This window comes from Sinohyriopsis cumingii, chromosome 3 (assembly GCF_028554795.1).
Source record: "Sinohyriopsis cumingii isolate HCF-2022 chromosome 3, ASM2855479v2, whole genome shotgun sequence".
NCBI lineage: Eukaryota > Metazoa > Mollusca > Bivalvia > Unionida > Unionidae > Sinohyriopsis > Sinohyriopsis cumingii.
The window spans coordinates 38,949,617-38,970,454 of NC_142963.1; the positions used below are offsets into that span (position 1 = coordinate 38,949,617).

General features: G+C 36.0%; 1 protein-coding gene across 1 annotated transcript in view; it reads left to right on the forward strand.

Annotated features, from left to right (window-relative positions):
• Window positions 1-18,255, forward strand: part of LOC149802728 (uncharacterized) — a 32,990-nt gene extending 14,735 nt beyond the window's left edge. The window contains exon 2 of the mRNA XM_089952134.1: window positions 128-18,255. Coding sequence (XP_089808260.1) covers window positions 309-3,674 — 3,366 coding nt within the window. The 5' untranslated portion in view covers window positions 128-308 and the 3' untranslated portion in view covers window positions 3,675-18,255. The remainder of the gene's footprint in view (window positions 1-127) is intronic.
• Window positions 18,256-20,838: the final 2,583 nt, after the last annotated feature.

The window sequence follows — 20,838 nt, forward strand, 5'->3', positions numbered from 1 at the left end:
AATTTTGTTAGCACTAAATAACCTGGTTATGTGGCTGTGCCTTAAACATCAAATGAAACCAAAGTTGATTGTAAGAGAACAACATTGTCTCCTAACAGTTCCTTATCATATTCTTTTCTATTTACAGACTGAAAACACAATGACAGCTGAGGATGAACGTTTATCTTGTGGGGCCAGATACCATTGGATTTGTTAAAATGTAGACCTTTGATGCATCTAAATGGCAATTATGGGTTGAAATTCAGGATCTATGAACATTTATTTGTTAGCTTCACTTGGTGTTATTTCCAATTTCAAAAGGCATCAGAATGTCTCTCAGCGTGCAACTTATGTTTAAATTTCCACATCATATTGTCATGTCAATGGCAGCAGTGATGGCAGCATTTGGAATTGCCAGTATCACACTGGCCATCATGTCTCTCACTTTTGGAGTCTGGGGAAATTATTGGGGCACTGGCATCTGGTGTGGGACAGTGGTTTTCATCGGTGGACTTAATGGTGTGGTGGCAACTCATTTTAGAAATTCCTGCTGTATCAAGAGTTATCTCATCCTGTCGATAATTGGGGCAGTTACCTCCCTTGCCATGTTGGCCCTTTCAGCGGGTGGTCTTGATTACAATAGTGGATTCTATAAGATTCATCATTATGATCATTCACATTATGATTTGAGGACAAAAGTAATATATGGCTGCTCTTTAGGTTGTGCAATTGTGCAGCTTGTGTTATGTGTAGCATCAACAGGTGTTTGCACCTATTTCATTTTCATTGATAAGGAGACTGTGTCTTTTCCAATTGTTAAGAAGCAGAAGAATGGACATCATAAACGAAAGACAGGCATCAGAAATAGTCAGGGAAGTATTAGCAGTCATTCACCCCTAGTCAGTAAAAATAGTAAAAGTGAGGCAAAAAATGTCAGAAAGTCAAACAGAACATGTGTAGACATAACAGAGAATAGAAATGAAGTAAACTTAGTTTCACACGGCAGACATTCTCAAAGAAGGACAAGTCGTCGGTCTAATACTGGTGAGAGAAATCAACCTGATGTGAATGACAGATCATGTGGAAGGCCACCAACTTTCTCAACCTTTGGCCATATGCCAGAAGATGAAGATGCAAGAAATGGTACAAATACAGCTGAAGTTATTGCATCTGTGCCCGAGGAATCTCAAGCCATCCAAGCCCAGGCTCCAGAGTCCAGTAGAATTAACTCATTGGAGTGTCTCTGGGAACCTACTCTGCCTATTGAAGAGGATGAAGAGCTACCTCCATATGAAGTATTGAAAGCTGAGGATCATTGTGGCTTGTATGCTGACAGTCAGCCTCAGAGTGAAGATCATGAATTAAGCTCCTCATCCAGTGAATCCAATATCTCCCCTTTACATCGGACACATAAACCTTCACTAAGTCAAAAAGCGCAAGATGAATTTACTCACACAGATTTAAAAGAAAATTCAAACAAACAACACAGCTATAGATGCAAAATCATTGATGGCAGAATGACAATAAATGGTTTGGAACATGATGAAAATATCGGACACTGTGGCATTCATGTGCCATCACCAAGTTCTCAAGGGTCCAAAGACGCACCTGGACAGCTACAAAGTTCTGTAACTCTTAACTCACCATATATCCATAGACATGACAAACAACCTGTTCCTTATCTCCATCCACTGGGAGCATCATTTCATGGCTTTAAAAGAGATGAAGATCAGATAGGTTTTGAAGAAAGTAGAAAAGCTCCTGTTCGAAGTCGGAGCCTCAGGCTGCCATTAGAACATCATCATCATTATTTCAAAGTCCCATCAGAACAGAATTTGGACAACATTTCTGAAGTCAATGCCAGCAATTCTGTTCCTGCTCAAGATCTTGAATCTATTTGTGCAACCCAAGTTTCATGGAAAATTGCCAGTGATGACCCTTTCCCTCAAAAACATTCTGCAAAACAAGCTTTAATAGAGGTGCCTTTGCATAGTAGTTCATTGCTTACTTTTAAGTATCCATTGCCAGTAAAAACTGATGTTTCACCAAAGCCTCCAAGACTGAATCCCTTATCAAGATGCACTGCTATAATTAAACGTGCTGTGCCACAGGATGTGAACCTTGAAGAGTCAGATCAGTCTAAGAAACACCATCTTCCTTTGAATATTGTTGGGAAATCATTGTCACAAAATATTGATAAGGTTTTTAAGCAGAACACTGCAGAACTGCAGGAAAACAAGATTGAGAAGGATTACAACAATTGTGACAACTATTACAAAGCAAAAGAAACCAACAAGATGGGCATTTTCAACAAAGATAAAAGTAAAGATATTGATGAAACACAAGAAGCAATGCATCAGATGGATCCTTCTAGGTCTGTTATCAACAACAAGCCTTCCCAGATACAAACTAAAGACAATTCTAAGAGTGATCATATCCACATAAACTCCAAACAAGGTGGAATCAAGCAGGTTTCTCTTGACCAAACACTTCCCAGATCAAGTCCTGTATCACCTATCCTGCCATCCATACCAAAGGCATGTGTTACATTACCAAGGCATAGCAGTACTAGTTTGTTCAAACCAGTCCATCAACACAGTCATCAGGAGGTTATATCACCCATTCCCACACAATTTCATTGTATGCCCATATCTGTGGCTCAAGAATCAGGAAGGAAATCTAATCATGGCATGTCCGCCACTTCCCAGACACTGATTGCTTCATTGGCAGATGCTGATAAAGCTTTAGATAGTGATGTTTTTGAGAAAGATTCTTCACACCAAAAACTTAAGCAACACTGTAACATGGAACATGTTGGAAGCAAGGAAAGTAGGGTACAAGAGAAAATAAGTCATCCAGAGAAGGATCAGAGACCAGAGAGAATCCAAAGTTTTCAAAATGTTGTCTATGAATCAAGCAATGTATCTCCACCATCAGGTTCATCAGCATCATGCAGCACATCCTACAGTCATGAGGACAGCAATGACATAAATGATTTTCCAACAGCTGGTTTGAGTCCATGGTTAAGAGAATCAGCTGGTCCACACGAAGTAAGGAACTTCAATGGTGCAAGACCTAAAACCTCCAGAACCACTAATTCAAAAGATTTGCCTGTCCAAGTCCAGGCTGGGAAATCATATTTTTCCAGAAACACGAGGACTAATCAAAAAGATGATGTAACTGAGAATACATTTGTACTTCCTCAAGAAAATCTCAGTGCTCATGTTGTCATAGGAAGGCCTTTGTCCAGGGAGGAATTTCTGTCCAGTCAGTCTCAGCAGGGAGATTTAAATGTCAGGCTTCCTGTGCATTGTGAAGGAAGGATCTCTGCACCTCCTTCTGTTGTGAGACGAAATTCCACACCACTTGATAGACCTAGGGAACCAAAACAGAATTCAGGATCATCCCAGTTCAATATTGGGTTAAGTGACAGGTTTGGTACTCGTGTTTTTGCAGGTGCTCATAACCCTACACAGGGTGTTCTTCTCCTTCGTCGACAACAATCTTACCAGGAGTCTGTAAACAGGCAGCATGACAATGTAGGACACGTTAGTAGTATATATCCAGCACATACTGTTGTGGCAGGCAGAATTATGCAACATCCACATCAAGGACCACCACACCAACAACAACAACAGCCACCACCAGTTCAACAGCATAATGGAAGACAACCCCTGTACTCTGTCCTTTTGTAATCTAGCATAGTTATGTCATCAAATCACCTGTTGCTTTTACTATACTAATATATTGTTCTAGTCTGCAAGAGAAGCCAAACTGAGAGGAGGCTAGACTAAGGACTGATTTCAGTCGATGTACATTCCAATTACTTTTGATTAATTTTACTACAATATTCAGTGTTTCCCTTTACCCACATTTGAGCTTCAGAGACCCCCAAGTTTTTAATTTGAACCCTAGTTTTGATACCAAAGTTTTTTTGTTTTTGTTTTACTTGGTCTGACCCCCAGTTTCACACCAAGGAGATTTTTTGTTCTCTTGTACTCCTAGGGGATATGCTGATACAGTATGCATGCCTTGGTCTAACATTCCTTGATTCAATAGTGTTCTCTCTGTAGCTTCTTAATTTTTAAAAAAAATTCTCCCTCACTATATTATGTGGAGGGGATAGAGCTATGTTTGTCTGTCTTTCCATCATCTGTTTGTCTGTAAATAAACATTTTCACTTCCAAGGCATAGCTCTCAGACTGTTCAGATTATCTCCTTGTAACTTGGTACACATTGGACTGATGGTCCAGATTATCTCTTTGTAACTTGGTACACACATTTGACTGATGGTGCAGATTATCTCTCTAACTTGGTACACATTGGACTGATGGTCCAGATTATCTCTTTGTAACTTGGTACACACATTGGACTGATGGTCCAGATTATCTCTTTGTAACTTGGTACACACATTTGACTGATGGTGCAGATTATCTCTCTGTAACTTGGTACACATTGGACTGATGGTCCAGGTTATCTCTTTGTAACTTGGTACAGACATTGGACTGATGGTCCAGGTTATCTCTTTGTAACTTGATACACACATTGGACTAATGGTCCAGGTTATCTCTTTGTAACTTGATACACACATTGGACTGATGGTCCAGGTTATCTCTTTGTAACTTGGTACAGACATTGGACTGATCGTCCAGGTTATCTCCTTGTAACTTGGTACACACGTTGGACTGATGGTCCAGATTATCTCTTTGTAACTTGGTACACACGTTGGACTGATGGTGCAGATTATCTCTCTGTAACTTGGTACACACATTGGACTGATGGTCCAGGTTATCTCTAATAACTTGGTACACACATTGGACTGATGGTCCAGGTTATCTCTGTGTAACTTGGTACACACATTTGACTGATGGTCCAGGTTATCTCTATGTAACTTGGTACACACAGTGGACTGATGGTCCAGATTATCTCTTTGTAACTTGGTACACACATTGGACTGATGGTCCAGATGAGCCTTTTGCTATTCACAGTTATTTGGTGTCAGATTAATTTTTTAAAATAATTTTTGGGGTCAATAAATCAATCCATTGCCCACGTTTTGTTACAGTGCAAAACTGCAGAACCATTTAAGATGTGATATACATATTATACTAGCCCATCCATCACTTCCTTTTGTTTCTGGAGTATAACTCCAGAACCATTTAACATATCTTAGTGAAAGTTGGTACACATCAGACTAGTTTGCCTCTTGCCATTCACAATTCTTTGCTTTCATTATGTTAAGTGTTATTATCTGTCAGTCTGTCCATCGATCTACACTTTTCATTTCTGTGGCTCAGACCACTCCAGTGGTCTAAGTGGTTAGAGCGTCTGCCTCAATTGTGGGAGGTTGTGGGTTTGAACTCCGGCCAATTCATACCAAAGACTTGTAAAAATGGTACTTCAGTCTAACAGCTGCCTTGCTTGGTGCTCATCATTAAGAGGTTAGTGCTTGAACTTGTCAGCCTGGTGTTAGGATAATGTGACTGGGTAGGACATGATGGTATATATCTGCAGCATGATGCCCCAGTGCTAGATATCACTATAAACCTAAAATTGTTAAAGATTAAAAATCCAAATCAGATGCACATACAAACACACGCGCGCACAAATTTCTGTGTCTCAGCTATAACCCTTTTTATGATACATTTGGTAAGCATTTTAAACCATTAATGTAGATGTACATTTTTCTATTCATTGTTCTTCAGTTTCAACTTTTTGTGCTGATCCATTTCATTGTCAATCCATCCATTATGCATACTTTAGTTTCTATGGCATAACTCCAGAAAAAATTAAAATATCTTTATGAAATTTGGTATACTTATTTGACTAGTGATGTAGATTTGAATTTTTCCTTTTTTTCATTTCTTCATTTTCATTATTTAACAGTGTCATTCATCCATCATTCACTTTATGACTGCTCCGGTGGCCTAGTGGTTAGAGCATCCACCTTGGAAGCGGGAGATCATGGATTCAAACCCTGGCCGAGTCATACCAAAGATGTACAAAAATGGTACTGACAGCTGCCTCACTAGGTGCTTAGCATTAAGAGGTTAGTGTTAGGACTGGTTGGCCTGGTGTCAGGTTAATGTGACTGGGTGGGACATCATGCTAAATGTCTGCGGCATGATGCCCCTGTGCTAGACATCACCATAAACTGCCACACTGCAGACATCATAGCGTTATGACTGAAAAATTGTTAAAGCTACTTTAAAATAACTAATCAAACACATACACATTCACTTTATTTTTGGAGTTAGCTCCAAGACTGAAATACATATTGAATCTGAGTACACGAACAAGATTTATGTGCCTTTTGCTGTTCACAATTCTTCTGTTTCCATATTTCAGTTGTTTTTATATATGTTTGCCTCTTTCCAACCATTGCCACAATTTGTTTTCAAAGACATTGGTTAGAACTTTTCAAGATATGTCACTGAGATTTGGTACACATATTCCGGTAGCTCAGAATCAAAATTTGTTATATTGTGGCCAAAGGGAGACAAGTCTTATATTTTCACATAAATAAACCAATGAAGTGCTTTCCAAAATTACCTGTACAGGTTTGATCCCTTAGTGTTGCTGCATTTTTGATGTTTTTGTCAATTTGTTCATCATTCATCGACCATTCAGTTTTATTTCTAGAGCAAAACTTATGTTGCCTATCACTTGCCTTTACTGTATTTTACCCACACCTTTTTGCATGATCAGTCTGTTTCAGCTCCATGGCAACTTTTAGATGTTTGTTACAGCTTCCTACTACTGCTGCAGCTTTGTCAACATTTAGTTGCAGCTTCTTGCCTCAGCTACAGCTTTATGTCAGCTTTTAGATGTTGTATACAGCTTCCAACCTCTGCTACAGCTCCATGTCAACTTTTGTTTTTGTTACAGCTTCCTAATACTAGTACCATGGCTTTGTCAACTTTCAGAGACAGCTTCTTACCCCTGCTTCAGCTTTGTCAGCTTCCTACCCTGCTGTAGCTCCATTTCAACTTTTCAATTGTTTGTTACAGCTTGTTAAAACTTTTCATTGTTTGTTACAGCTTTGTCAACTGTTAAATACAGCTTCCTATCCCTACTACTGCAACATCTTTGTCGATTTTTGATGTTTGTTACAGCTTCCGGCCATTGCTGTAGCTTTATATCAGCTTTTAGTTATTTGATACAGCTTCCTACTACTCCTACAGCTCCATGTCAATTTTTAGATGTTTGATACAGCTTTCTACCCTTGATACAGCTTTCTACCCCTGCTACAACTCCATTTCCACTTCAGATGCTTGATACAACTTCATACCCACCACAACAGATTTTTGTCAACGTTTAGATATTTGATACACTACTCTACAGATACATGTCAGCTTTTAGATAGTTGATAGTTTACTGCCCCTTCTACAGCCTTATGATAAGAGATACTTGTTGATAAAAATTCATAAGCTGATTTAAGCATATCAAAAAACCCTCTTTGGTAAGTACTGGGTTCAGTTTCCATACCAGTTGCCATGTTGTGTCTTTAGGAGGAAAGATGCTTTACTCTCATTGCCATTACAACAAAAACAAATTAAAGTCATTATAATTGAAAACATATGTATTGCACACAATCACACGGATACATTTGAACCTAAAATCACATTTCACTTACTCCCACAAGTTCAAAAATTTAAGGGGAAAACCCTGCGGTGTACAGTTCCACCTAGATAGATGAACACCCCAACCTGTCCCTAACATGGCCCACTTCTGCCCCCACTGTGTTGAACTGCAGAAGTTGTGAAGCCATAAACAGTCATTTTCAACATGACTTATTAGTTGAACTGGATGTTTTTAATTGCTTTTCACACTTGAATCACGTGCTTAATTGATTGCAGATCACATCTACTCTGATTAACAACAAGAAAAGGGAAATATGGCTATCACTATGTCACTCCTGTCTGTCTGTCTGCCCATAAACATTTTTGCATATAGAGCTTAATTCCCAAACCATTCAAGATATTTCAGCCATAATTTATACACTTCATATATTGTTTGCACAACAGTGTTTACAGATGACTTTGCTTCCAATATTCTGATTATCGTCATTAATTCAATAGCATGATCACACCACAGAATATCATAATAGTTACATTTAGTAGAGACTCCAGGCACCCCAAATGTTTCATTAATGTTTTATAACATTACTGTAACCCAACAATGATATTATGATAATTATACCAATGCTTGAATTAGAAAAAGTGAAGCATGAAATCTTTCATACTGAAAAACCTAATATTAATATTTTAATAGTTTAATTTTTACAGGTTTAACGATGGTCAGTATATAAATTGCAAGGAAACTGTAAACAAAGCTCTGTAATCCGGCATTGTTTTTTTTGCAATGTATGATTGGATTTTTATGTCATATAGCATGGGTGAATTACACATATTTTGTGATTTCGTGTGTTCAGGATATATCTATCAACAGTTGTTCTTAGATGTTATTTTATTTTCTGTAGAATGACATATCATCTTTTAAGACTGAATTTGGAGGTTGTGATTATATTTGTTTTGTATCATTAGCATTTATAATGTACATGTATGAGCTTTTGTTCTTATTTTTATTCTGGTTGTTGTGTATATTTACAGTACCTTGTTGCATTATAAGTGTGGGATTGCTTTCCTGCAAGTTTTGGCACCATGTCCCTCAAAATAATGACCTCCTCTACTCCCATTTGACTGTTAAAATATGTCTGTTTGTATGTATGTATGTAAACATTAACATACCTTGACACATAAGAGTGAGAGGTAACTAGTATGCATGAAATTTTATATTTTCATCAATGATATTTTGTTTTTTCTTGCTTACCATTATTTGTTGTTTATGAAGAGCAGTGTCTTGTATCCGGATTCCAGTCAGTTATTATCTTGTCCATTTCAGAGTTTGTCCTTTCTATTCATATTAGCACTTCAGCATTAAGACAGTTACTGCAGCTTAAGATTAGCCAGGATCGTCAACTTGTATTACCAGTTGAATCATTCTAGATCCATATATTTGAGCCTGACATATTGTTTATGGAGAAAACTTGTGTCTGTGTGTGTGATATTCTATGCACTCAGTTAGTACATTATCCCATTACCTTTAATTCTTGCAGATGTTCCTTGAAATAAAAGTGAAATCAGGGTACCAGTGTTCAGAAGCATAGAGCATTAAGATTGCCCATCTGTCAGCTCATTGTATTGTTACAATTCATGTGTGTATAACTACTTCATCATCTTTCCATGGACTATTTTTTATATTAAACTTGACAGACATTATTAAAATGAGACCAGGATGCACATAATATTCTGTCATTACCTTTGATTCCACCTTTTATGTCTTTAGTCCATTTTGCTGTTAAAGGTTTTTGAAAAAAAGCAATGACATTTTACAGACATTAGTGACATCAGAAATGTTTTGTTGTCATACTCCATTGATTTTATAGAGTTGTTTCATTTGTATCTGTTATAAGTGTCCTTTTTGAAAACATGTACATGCATAAATTCTGTGCAATTGTTCTCCAGTTTGTACCACCAAATCAAGTAATGGATGGTGCTTGGGCATCCATGTTCTGTGGACACATTTATAGTTAATAACTAGAATTACAGTCAGACCTTCCATAAAGATTACCAGTATTTTATTGTCACGTGCTTTGCATCTTCACTAGCCAAGATTTCGATATGTGAACCCTATCTATACCTTGGTGGATCAAGCAGATATTTTAATGCTTTGTTCTAATGACATTGTTGGATTTCACAAGTTGTCTCCCTTAGTATGTAATGCCAGCTAACACCGAAAATGGTGGAGGTGGTTGATTACAAAAGGATACTTTGTAAGTTTAACATTGAAAGTATGATTACATACCTTAGAAAAGCCCTTACTGGTACATGTGAGTGAAAGGTATTTGAACAAACATGGACCAGCAGTGGAAAATAGCTTATTGATGAGTCTATTCAGGTTTTTTTGCTTTGTTGCCTTGATCTTGCATGAACATTGTTCATATTTTAACAACTTAATTTTGATTGGATGCGGTGGCTTGCTGCCGCATCCGATGAAATTCACAGACCTGAAGTACAGAAATATCTGCTTGATCCACCAAGGTTGTTGTTGTAGGGTTTAACGCAATTTTTCAGCACATGATGGGCTATACATGGCGGCCAGTATAAATGGTGGAGGAAGAACCCTGGAAAACCCCAAAAGAACGACTGACCCACGAGAAGCTACTGGCAGGTTGTCTCACATACCCATGTTAGCCAAGCCTGAGACTTGAACCCATGCAGACAGAGGTGAGATGGCAGTGATCCATATCAGTTAGCGCTTTAGACCACTTGACCACTCTGGGCACCGATCCACCAAGGTTTAGATAGGGCTAACATATCAGAACCTTGGTTAGCGAAGATGCATGCATTGAAGAATCAATTTTCGTAGATCTAGTAAAGCTAAATTACTTGTGATATTAAACCTCTGTAAAGAAAATCGCCCATCTTCAGCAGGTGATTGTATCATTTACCAGAAGTTATTGTTTAGTATTGCCCCCATTTTTATCTCAAGTGGGACTGCATCTGCTACTGTCCTACCATCACTGTAACTTTAATGCCATTTGAGTGAAATTGAAAACTGAGTGTGGTCCTGTCTTCTGGGTCAGGTCAAGTGGTTTCAGTTTTTCATTTTAGCCCTTAATTCTAATATAGCTGTGCAAGACAGGAGGATGAAACTTGAAATATTAATTTTCAACAAGAAGTTATGTGAGATATTAGGATTGGGTCATGTCTGTATGGTCAAGATCGTTAAGTAAAGTACTGTTTGTGTTGTGCTTCCTGAACACCATGTCAGGTACATAAATTCACTGCATTTGCTTGTTTCCAATGGAAATCAGCACTCTCATATAAATAGAAGTTTACACAGTTTGATTTTATTGTCAATAGGCCAGTTCACTTGTATATTTCTTGTACTCATTAAATAGTGTTTATCTTTACAAAGTGATTAATTAAAAGTTTGCAGAGGGTGAGAGATGTAATTCAGGTTAGTTGTTTTAATTATATGAATGAGCTTATCCAAATGCCCTTGACATGTCCAAATGCACTGCGCAGATACAGATCTGCCATTGCATAATGTGCTAGCAGATCTGGATCTGTACAGTTTGTTAGGAGTAATCAGTAGAAAAAAATCATAGACCCTGACCTGCTTGTGTATTATGCTATGGCACATAAAGATATTTGTTATTGCAGTTTGAATAGGACTGCTCTGCTGGCCTAGTAATTAGAGCAGATGCATGAGGTCGTGGGTTCGATCCCTGGCCTAGTCATACCAAAGACTAATAAAAATGGGCGGTCTAGTGTCAGGATAACATGACTGGGTGGAACATCATGCCACATGTCTGTATCATAATGCCTCAGTGCTAGACATTACTATAAACTGCCACACTGCAGACATTATAGCGATATGACTGAAAAATTGTACAAAGCTACGTTAAAGATCTAACTCAAACACACACACAGTTTGACTTGACTTATAAGCAAGTACTTACGATAAGTACAAATTTCAGACACAGTTACTTATTAATTAACCATTTTTAATCACTGGAATAAAGTTGTAACCATTGCTTTTTATCTGATCTGAATTATATGTTTTCGTTGCTGTTAAATTCATAGTATTTGCCTTTGTCAGAGTTTTGAATATGAAATTCAGAGGTGCCTAGCTTGATGTAAATTGTTTTCTTTATTTTACTATGGAACTTTACAATAACATAGATATTTGTGCGATGTTCAGTTTATAGATATTTTTTTCATATTACTTACTGGTGGTAGTTGTGATCATACAGCCGATATTTTAGAGACCAATTTTGGATACCTTTTACAGTTGCCAGTGCTAAGTGTTGTACAGTTTTATTATAAGGAAAGCAATGTTGTCTTCTTCATATATTTTTCATGTGTTATAAAGAAATTTTTATCATTGTTATTATGGAATTTTGATTGTTCAAGAATTGTTCCAGTATGTACAAGATAGGATAAGCAGCCAAAGTCTTTTGAGTTTTCTGTATACATCTTTTCCCATCTCATCATTGTTAGACATATTTTCCCATCTCATCATTATGATACAATGTGTCCCATCATCATTGTAACAAATAATCATTTTCCATGTGCATGTATTGTTATTTTCTGCTAGCCTGAATATAATACTTCCAAATGAGAATTTAAAAAGTTGTCCGAATACACAAACCTAGATCAACTATATGATCCAAAAGTACTGATATCTGTTTCAGTAATCATTTGAAAAGTTGCATGTCATCACCCATGCAAGTATGCCCAGACTTTGAAAAGCATAGGAATGCCAACATCAAATACTGGTGTACAGGCAAGCGTGTTAATTATCTGACACTTCTTGTTTTCATTTTTATTCCCTCAACACACCGTATATTACAGAATTTGTATATGGATATAAGTTTGTAAATCAGCACATTTTAAAAGGAATAAAAATAAAAATATATTTCGTTTATTTTTAAACCATAGTTTATGTTTAGTTTGAGTGCTTGAACTTAGCCACACTTTTACAGTTTCAAAAAATGTTGCAGTTTTTACATATGTATATTTTTGCTACTCGTGCATTTGTTTTGAAACAGCTGTTACTTTTGAAACACATGCCATAAGGCTGAGTGTATTATGACATTCTCTGGTCACATGTCCATCCATATGTCACTTCCTACTTAGTTCTGCAAAACAACTTTTCTCCACCATCTACAGTTTCCAAATTTTGTAAATTGCTGCATTTGGGGTGAGGAATAAGTCTTGCAATTTCTTGCTCAAAAGTCAGGATAACTATGAATTGAAAATTTAAAATGACTTCTACGCAATAACTTCAGTTTTGCATCACAGACATGGACCACATTTTGTGAATGCATGGTGCAAGCTAGAATCCTGTTGGTTTGGGGGTCAAATGGTCAAAATCACCATGACTGATTGAAGCCTGTTGATTTTGGGGTCAAATGGTCAAAATTGCCATGACTGAAGAAAAAGGGTTTCTGAGCAAAAATATTAATTATATGTCCATCACGGGTCTGGAATAAACATTGTGGATGGTTTGAAATTTTGGGTGAGGGAAAGCTTTTAGATTTGGGGTAAGTAGGTCAAAAGTCAAAGTTCCTTTGACTGAAAGAAGATTTTGGTTTTTGTAAATTAACTTTAGTTCTGAATTACAGGTCTGGGCTAAATATTTTGGCTGGCTTACAGTTAAAGTTTTAAACCTAATGATTTTGGTGTTAAAGACTCACATGTTAAGGTTACTGGCTGGAAAATTGTTTCTGCACAAAGACTCTTTCACCAAAGTTTATAGATGGCTTACTCATTAGATAAAAAAAGAAGCCTGCCAAGTTTGCGATCAGAAAGTCAAAACTGAAGATCACAGACTGGAAGTTATGTGTATATTTTAGCATAATGACTTGAATTTCAGCAGTATGCCTTGATCTACGCGGAGGGGGGGGGCTTGCACTTAGGTTATGGAAGAGACCTATTGATTTTGTGGTCAGCAGGTAAAATGTCATTATGACTTGAATAAAAATGGGTCTTTGCATAATAGCCTTTGTGAATTTTGGGTTGAAGGTCATGGTACACGCAAGACTTAGTTTCTGCAGAGTATGTTTAGTCAAAACCACATCCCTTCACCAAATGTGTAGATTGTCGAGAGCTGTTAGTAATTAATCCCCAGTGTCATCCATACCCAGGTAGTGCCTACATAGAGGATTATTAAAGACAGGATGGTCATGTAATGTACTATTCACTGTACTCTTGCTATGATGCTATGTATGCATGCATATCATATTACTTCTTATAATTGTATATATAATTATTGTAGTTGACAACGCTGATGATTTTTCATTTTGCTATTATATTGTTATGAAACTTGTAAAACTGTTGTTACAGATTTATTATCTTTGTTAAGATCTTGGTACAAATATTCCAAATTTGTATACAGTGCAACTTTTTCCCAGAATAAGCGGACAGCTGAAACAATCGCTTATCTGTATCATTTACTGTATATAACATATTGAATCCTAGTTTATAATTTGACCACATCACAGTTAGTAAGAACCTGAATTTCTCAAACATATGCTAATGAATATTTAAATAAATATTCCTGCATTCAAGTGTCACTGCAGTAAAAACACATTTTTAGTCACAACCTGAAAATTATAGAACATTTTGCATGAAATTCTCAAATGCTGAAATAAAATGAAATTAAAAACCATAAATTTAATGGATGTTACAGAGCTGGCTGAAAGATAGCTAAGGCTGTGAATGAGACATTTTATCAAGTCTGCCTTGACAGAAGTTCTAAATAGTGGTCACTTTGGTGTCCATGTCAGCCTGTTAACAAGTTTTTATAGTCATTAACATGGTAAGATTCTCAGGTACTGTTGGCTACAGTTAATTAGTACATGAATACAGATTGATGTGTGCGACACTAATTTACCGAATGTTTGAGGATGGACTTGACTTGCAGGCAAAGGCCAGCTTCTTGTTATGGAGGAAAGTAGCCATAACTGAACATTTCACACACAAACACGCATAACATGTTCACAAGTGGATCTAATTTTGAACTGAATACTGACTGAGCTTATGTAGATGTTCTAACATGTACCATTATGTCTGATGGAGAGGGGAAACAGCTTTTGTCTTGACCTACCAATCTGATTGTACGGTAGAACCTGTCTTAAAAGACCACCCCTTCTGCCATAAAATTATGGTCTCACATAACAGGTCATGACACTGTATAATGATTAAATTTGTTTATTGAGAATGTAGTCTCTCAAGACAGGTTGTTTCACATAACAGTGGTCTTTGAAGACCAGTTTTACTGTACCTGTGATCAATATCTTTGGAGATGATCCACTTCAAAATTTAAGGTAAAGTCTTTCTTTCAGTCTCAAAGGTGGAATTGAGTTTAAGGCTATGTGTCTTATGTTAACTTTTGATTTAATGCAAACTGGAAACTTTTATTTATTAAGATACATGGATTTTTACATAGGTTTTAACTTTTACTACATGAGTTTCCACTCAGTGAAAAAATAATCTATTCAAAGCATATAAAATATACCATTTATAATGGATGAGTCAACTATTATTTTAATTACCGGTACATCAAATGCTAATCTACTTCAACCCAGAAACAGAACAGCTTAATATTTCTTATTTATTTCTTAGCAATCCTTGTTCATACCTGGTTGGCTGAATGGTCAAAAGTGCTCACCTTTACTGATCACTGCCATCTCACCTCTGTCCATGTGGGTTTGAGTCTTGGGCTCCGCCAATGTGGGTATGTGAGAAAGCTTGCCTGTGGGTTGGTGGGACTTACTGGGCTTTTCCCGGGGTCTTTCTCCGCCAGTTATACTAGTTGTATGGCCTATAATGTGCTTAATAATGATGTTATACCCACAACAACATCATCATTCCCCATCACAAATGTAACAGTATATAGTGTTACCCCTGTCAATACATCTGTCTTCACAGTGAAGTTTTGCACCTTAACCAGTTTTAAGGAATTGTGGTGGGGCATGTGCTTATGTTTTTTTTCTTCAGATTTCTAGTCTTTTTTATTTAATGGTAATACAATTGTTGTGAAAGTTTATTACTGAAATATTTGAATGGAACGTTGAGTCTGGGTACACACAATGATGCTTTGTCTCATCCACTACCTTGCTGTCAAGTTACTCTTCTTTATATTTAATATAAAAGAGGAGATGAAAGGCACTGCCTAAATGAAGGTCACATTTAACTTTTTGAAATATAGTTAAATGAGTGCATGATATTTTTATTAGCTTTCGGTCTGAAACAAGCCCCATCGGAGTTTGCGTGAGGCCCATGCCACTTTGAGAGTTTGAGGCCCCTAGGCCTTGGTTATATTGAAATTTGTAAATGATGCCAGAACAAGCCTGTATAATTTACTATATAAAGATTTAAAAGACAACTAAGTACACAATGAAGTAAATTTATCATTTTCAGAATTGTTTATTGAAAAGAAATACTTTTTGATGCTCTTAAGTTGTTGAGTGTCGCCCCCGCCCCCGATTGGGCCTGGTCTGATAATAACACAGTAAACTCAGCTCATGATGCTAATTTAGATTGTTGATCACGTCCATTCTTTTAATGCTGTTTAGCAGAGGTTGCACTGCATACACAATTTGTGTGCTTTTTTCTGTACTTGTGCAAGAAATTGTTAAAGATCCATTCATATATGTGCCGTCCTTGTATCTCAAGAAATCATCATTTTGTTCAACGATTAATGTAACTGATATGTCAAACTGTATTTTGATACTGATATTACTTCATTATTTTTATAATTTAGTTCATTAGACCAAATCACACACGTTTTTTTCTTCTTTGTTTTTTTGTAGATAATCTGTTGACTTGCAGTTTGGAACGTTTATATTTATAAATATGTTTTTAAATGTGAATGAAACCTTTAAAGACCAAGAACTTACATAATAATGAAACCTTTAAAGACCAAGAACTTACATAATCAAAATCCTCTTGAAATCGAAACATTTTTCTGGTCCTCAGTTTAATTCTTGAACTTCAGTAAATTGACTCATTAAACCAAAACCCTTTTCTCTGAAAACTGAAACAAATATTAGGTTCCAGATTTTGTTTTTACACTGAAATTAACCATACAAAACTCAACTTTGCCCAAAAGGTGGCTAGGCAGCTGCCTGTATCCAGTTATGAGATCAGCTAGTCCCCTGAACATAGCCATGAGCCATGCGTAAGTAAAACAAAGCCAAGCACACATACTGGCACAAATTATGTTCAATATAAAATAGTGAGCAAATCAGTTATTCTTATACCGGCATTAGTGACAGCCTTAAAAGTTATTAACGTGAATTCAGTTGTCAACTGCACAGACTCTAATCGACTGTAGCACAAAGCACTGGCAGATCTGTGTCAATGCATTTTGTCAGGAATAATCAGTAGAATATGCAGCATAGATCCAGATCTGCCGGTGCATTATGCGATTGCAGTTCAGGGGCTATGCTGTTTGCAGTTGGACTATAGTTATAAGTGAGTATCCATGGTAATTATTTCTTATACAGAGCAAGTAGTTGTGCCAATCAAAGAAGAATATTTTTGTTGATCATCTGTGTCCGATACTGTACACTTAAATAGCCCTCAATCAGCTGGAGTTTGAACTTAAAACTTGTGTGCTAACCTTTTCACATTTTTGTTCTTAACAAAGACCATCAAAAGAACAATTGTGTAAATGACCTCATATTTACCCGCTGGTGACATTTAATAGACTATGTAAATTTAAATCAAAGTACAAATGCATGTGCTGAAACAAAATTAGTGTAACGCTCAGTAAAAATATCAGTAAAAATTTAGGCACGATTAGAGTCTCTCGGATAATCTGAAAGCAAGTCAAATCCTAAAGTTTTACTTGTTGCCATGGAAATTTGGTCTTGAGAGGATTCACGGTATGATTTCAAAATATATGTTGCCTCTGTGATTTTATTTCCATAGTCATCGAAAATAACTAAACAAGTGTTGTAATCAGGTACTTTATTTGGCAAAAATTGCATGCACGCGATTTTGGCAAAGCTATGATTGTGGAAAATTCAGCATGCTTTTTTTGGCAGTTTTGTACCAATTGTTTTCCTCTCTAAGTTTATACTTGGTAATATTTTAATTTTTATATTTGATAACTAAAACTAGTGACAGAAAAATCACCCAGACGTTTCCTCATGTACAGTGTACTGTACTTGAGATGACAAGTTTGTTTCCTTAAATTTTCCGAATTCAAATTCTTATCAGCTTAAATTTGGATTGCATTTGAGGATGAAAAGTCAAGGCCACCAAATATGAGATAGCAAAAACATGCACATTTTACGTGTGTTATAGTTATATTCCATTGGTTGAGGTTAGGGGTGGCAGCCATTCTTCTGTTCGCTTTTAAAACAAATAGACATCTTTTCCAAGTAGAGGCTTCATATAGGCAAATTCTCACTGAACATTGTCACTCTTGTTGGAAAGTATTCATTTCTGTTTAAGAACTGAAGTTTCTAATTGTTATTCCCATTTATGAATTACAGTGATATATCCCATATATATTTAATGTGTCTTTCTCCATTCTGGTGTGATTTTTAGTGTAAATCTACTGTATGCCTTAATTAACTTCAACACAGATGCATCTCTGTACTTTCTAGAGGTATTTTATATTACATAGAAGCTGTATAAATATTGTATGCTCGACAAGCTGTTAAATAAATTTTTTATTTCGAGCTTATTTAAGTTCGCATTTTTTACTTACAAGGTCAATACACAAATGAGTTTATGGCATAGCCCCGTGTCTACCGTGTGTTATGCATTGTGTACACACGTGTCCAGCATCTTCTACATTTGTGACATATTGTGTACTGCAGAGCCAAATTGAATCCATCTTTATCAAATGTTTTTCTATGACATGTTATGTTTTTCTATGACATGTTATGTTGGTGTGTGCGTGTGTGTTCCCTTGCAGTTATTTGATTTATTTGGAAACTAGGTTGGAAATGTACTACTTAATAAACTGTTTCAATTATGCTCGATATGAATGTTTTCTCGGACATGTTCTAGCAAAGTTGTATTGGTGTCTTCCTTGCAACTGGGTGGCTTACATAGCAATCAGGTAGAAAGTGGTTTATTTCTTTAATCCACTACAAAACTCCTTAGCCAATTTCTATTAGACTTTGTTGGATTGTTTCACTGGACTTGTAGATAAATAAGATAAATAGAACTAAATTATATGCAATTTAATCTAAATATCTCGATTTCAATATAGCTCACACACACACATTGAGTAATTAGTACAATGAATATTCAGACAATAATCCTATATTGTGTATCACTGGAAATCTGTTGTTTAATTTTATTTTTTACGCAGCTTAGTCACAGATTTCCAATGAAAAAAGCCAGGTTTATCAAAACTCTTAAACTTAGATCGAGAACACAAGACTGCTCAGTATGTTCTTATTTGTATGCTTTAACTAATCCACATATTCCAGACACTTCAAGAAATCTTCGTTGCAAATCACTAAATTGTTCTGTAGATACATTGATGAATAAGCTGAACGTCTATTAAAATGAACATTGAACAGAATAATTTCTTGTGTTTTGTAGCAACTAGTTATTCTTCTTATTGCCTCAGTTTTTATTTTCAGAAAGTTTCTGATTTCGTAGCCTTATTCTTGTCGTACAACTGTTATGTATGTCTGTATATATTATGTATATTCATTTTATAATAATGAATTTAGTAAGGGCCATTTAGTTAATGTAATGGCATTTGTAAAGCTTGTATTCTAACATTGTATTCTGCACTTTTTATTTCATTCCTAAGTTTCAAGAGTAAGTAGAATTCGATGAAGAAAACATGACATGGTCCTGAATGGACATGTGTTCATATGAATGGAGGTCGTGCGTTTTTCTGCAATGGATATTGACTCATTTTCACGTTGGTTAGATTGGAAAAGCTGGCTTGTTTACTGAATTTAAATGTCTGAATACTTAGTGATTCATTTTAAAGCTCCGTATTATACTATATTACTACTGCATATTATCTTATTTTAGCTGATTTGTTATCATAATTTACTATTCTTGACACTATATACTGGACATAGAAGATATACACTGAGATTTATTTATTTATTTATTTATTTATTTATTTGACTCGTATCGTTTGTTGGAACTATAGTGCTGTACCATTTATGCAAGATATTCGGATATTAATAGCCGTACGAGTTTATTGTGAAACATTCATGGACATTTGGATTTAAAATATGTGATGTTGGTACATAAGGGTATCACAGTTTTCATTCGGAATACATTTGGAACGTGTTCGGGTTAATATAATCAATTCGAATCAATAGAACTTTAAGTAATTGATTAACTATTTTAAGGGGGGGGGGGCATTCTTATACTTTGTATTTTAGGGAAAATATATTAATATTTTAAATTATACAAATCTTGTTGGTTATCTCTCTGTTGTATTATATAGTTTAAGCCACTAGGTCGTAACACTAATGTAAATGCAATGAAAAAACAATATTATTGCAAGTCTGTCAGTACCTCTCTTATTTGAGAATTAGGTATACTTTTAAACATATGCTGTGGATGAAAACGATTTTTATGTGACAATTGATGTGTGTCAGTTCAATTCAAATGTACCCTAGTGTCCACAGTATTCCCCGCTGCATCTTAAATCACTTGTATATTGTTACATCAATAGTCTACACTTGCCATACTTTGGTTTTAATTATAATTTGATGACTGGTGGTTATTCACCAAGTTAAGAAACTCTTTCAGGTTTTTTTCTTCTGAATGGATCAATTGTCAGTCTAATACGAAAAATCGTAGCTTTTGTGCTTTTGCAGGTATGTCTTTCAGCCATTCAGCTACATAAATGTTTGCATTAAATGTAGGAAACCTATTCCCCATAACTACGCCTTTTTTAAACTCTACTGGTCGTAGACAAGAAGGGCTTATGGGATGGGATGTTTTCCATTGTCTCTCGTCCATCAATCCATTAGTACAAAGATTGTTATCGCCACTTTTCCTAACCAACTTGGGGGATTGCCATGAAACTTTACAAACACATTTATCCCATGGACTAGTTGGTCCTAAATGAAAATGGTGCTGTTCAAGCAATCAATGAAGATCATGCTATGCTACTTCTGAACGGAATGTCATATTGACATGGGTTTTTCACTACAAAATTTATTGCTATGTCTATTTGGTCCTAAAAGAAAAGAATGCCAGACTCATAAACAATGTGGCAATCACAGTGGCCATCTTGAAATTTTTTATATTGCTAATCCTGGATTTCTTTTTGAAT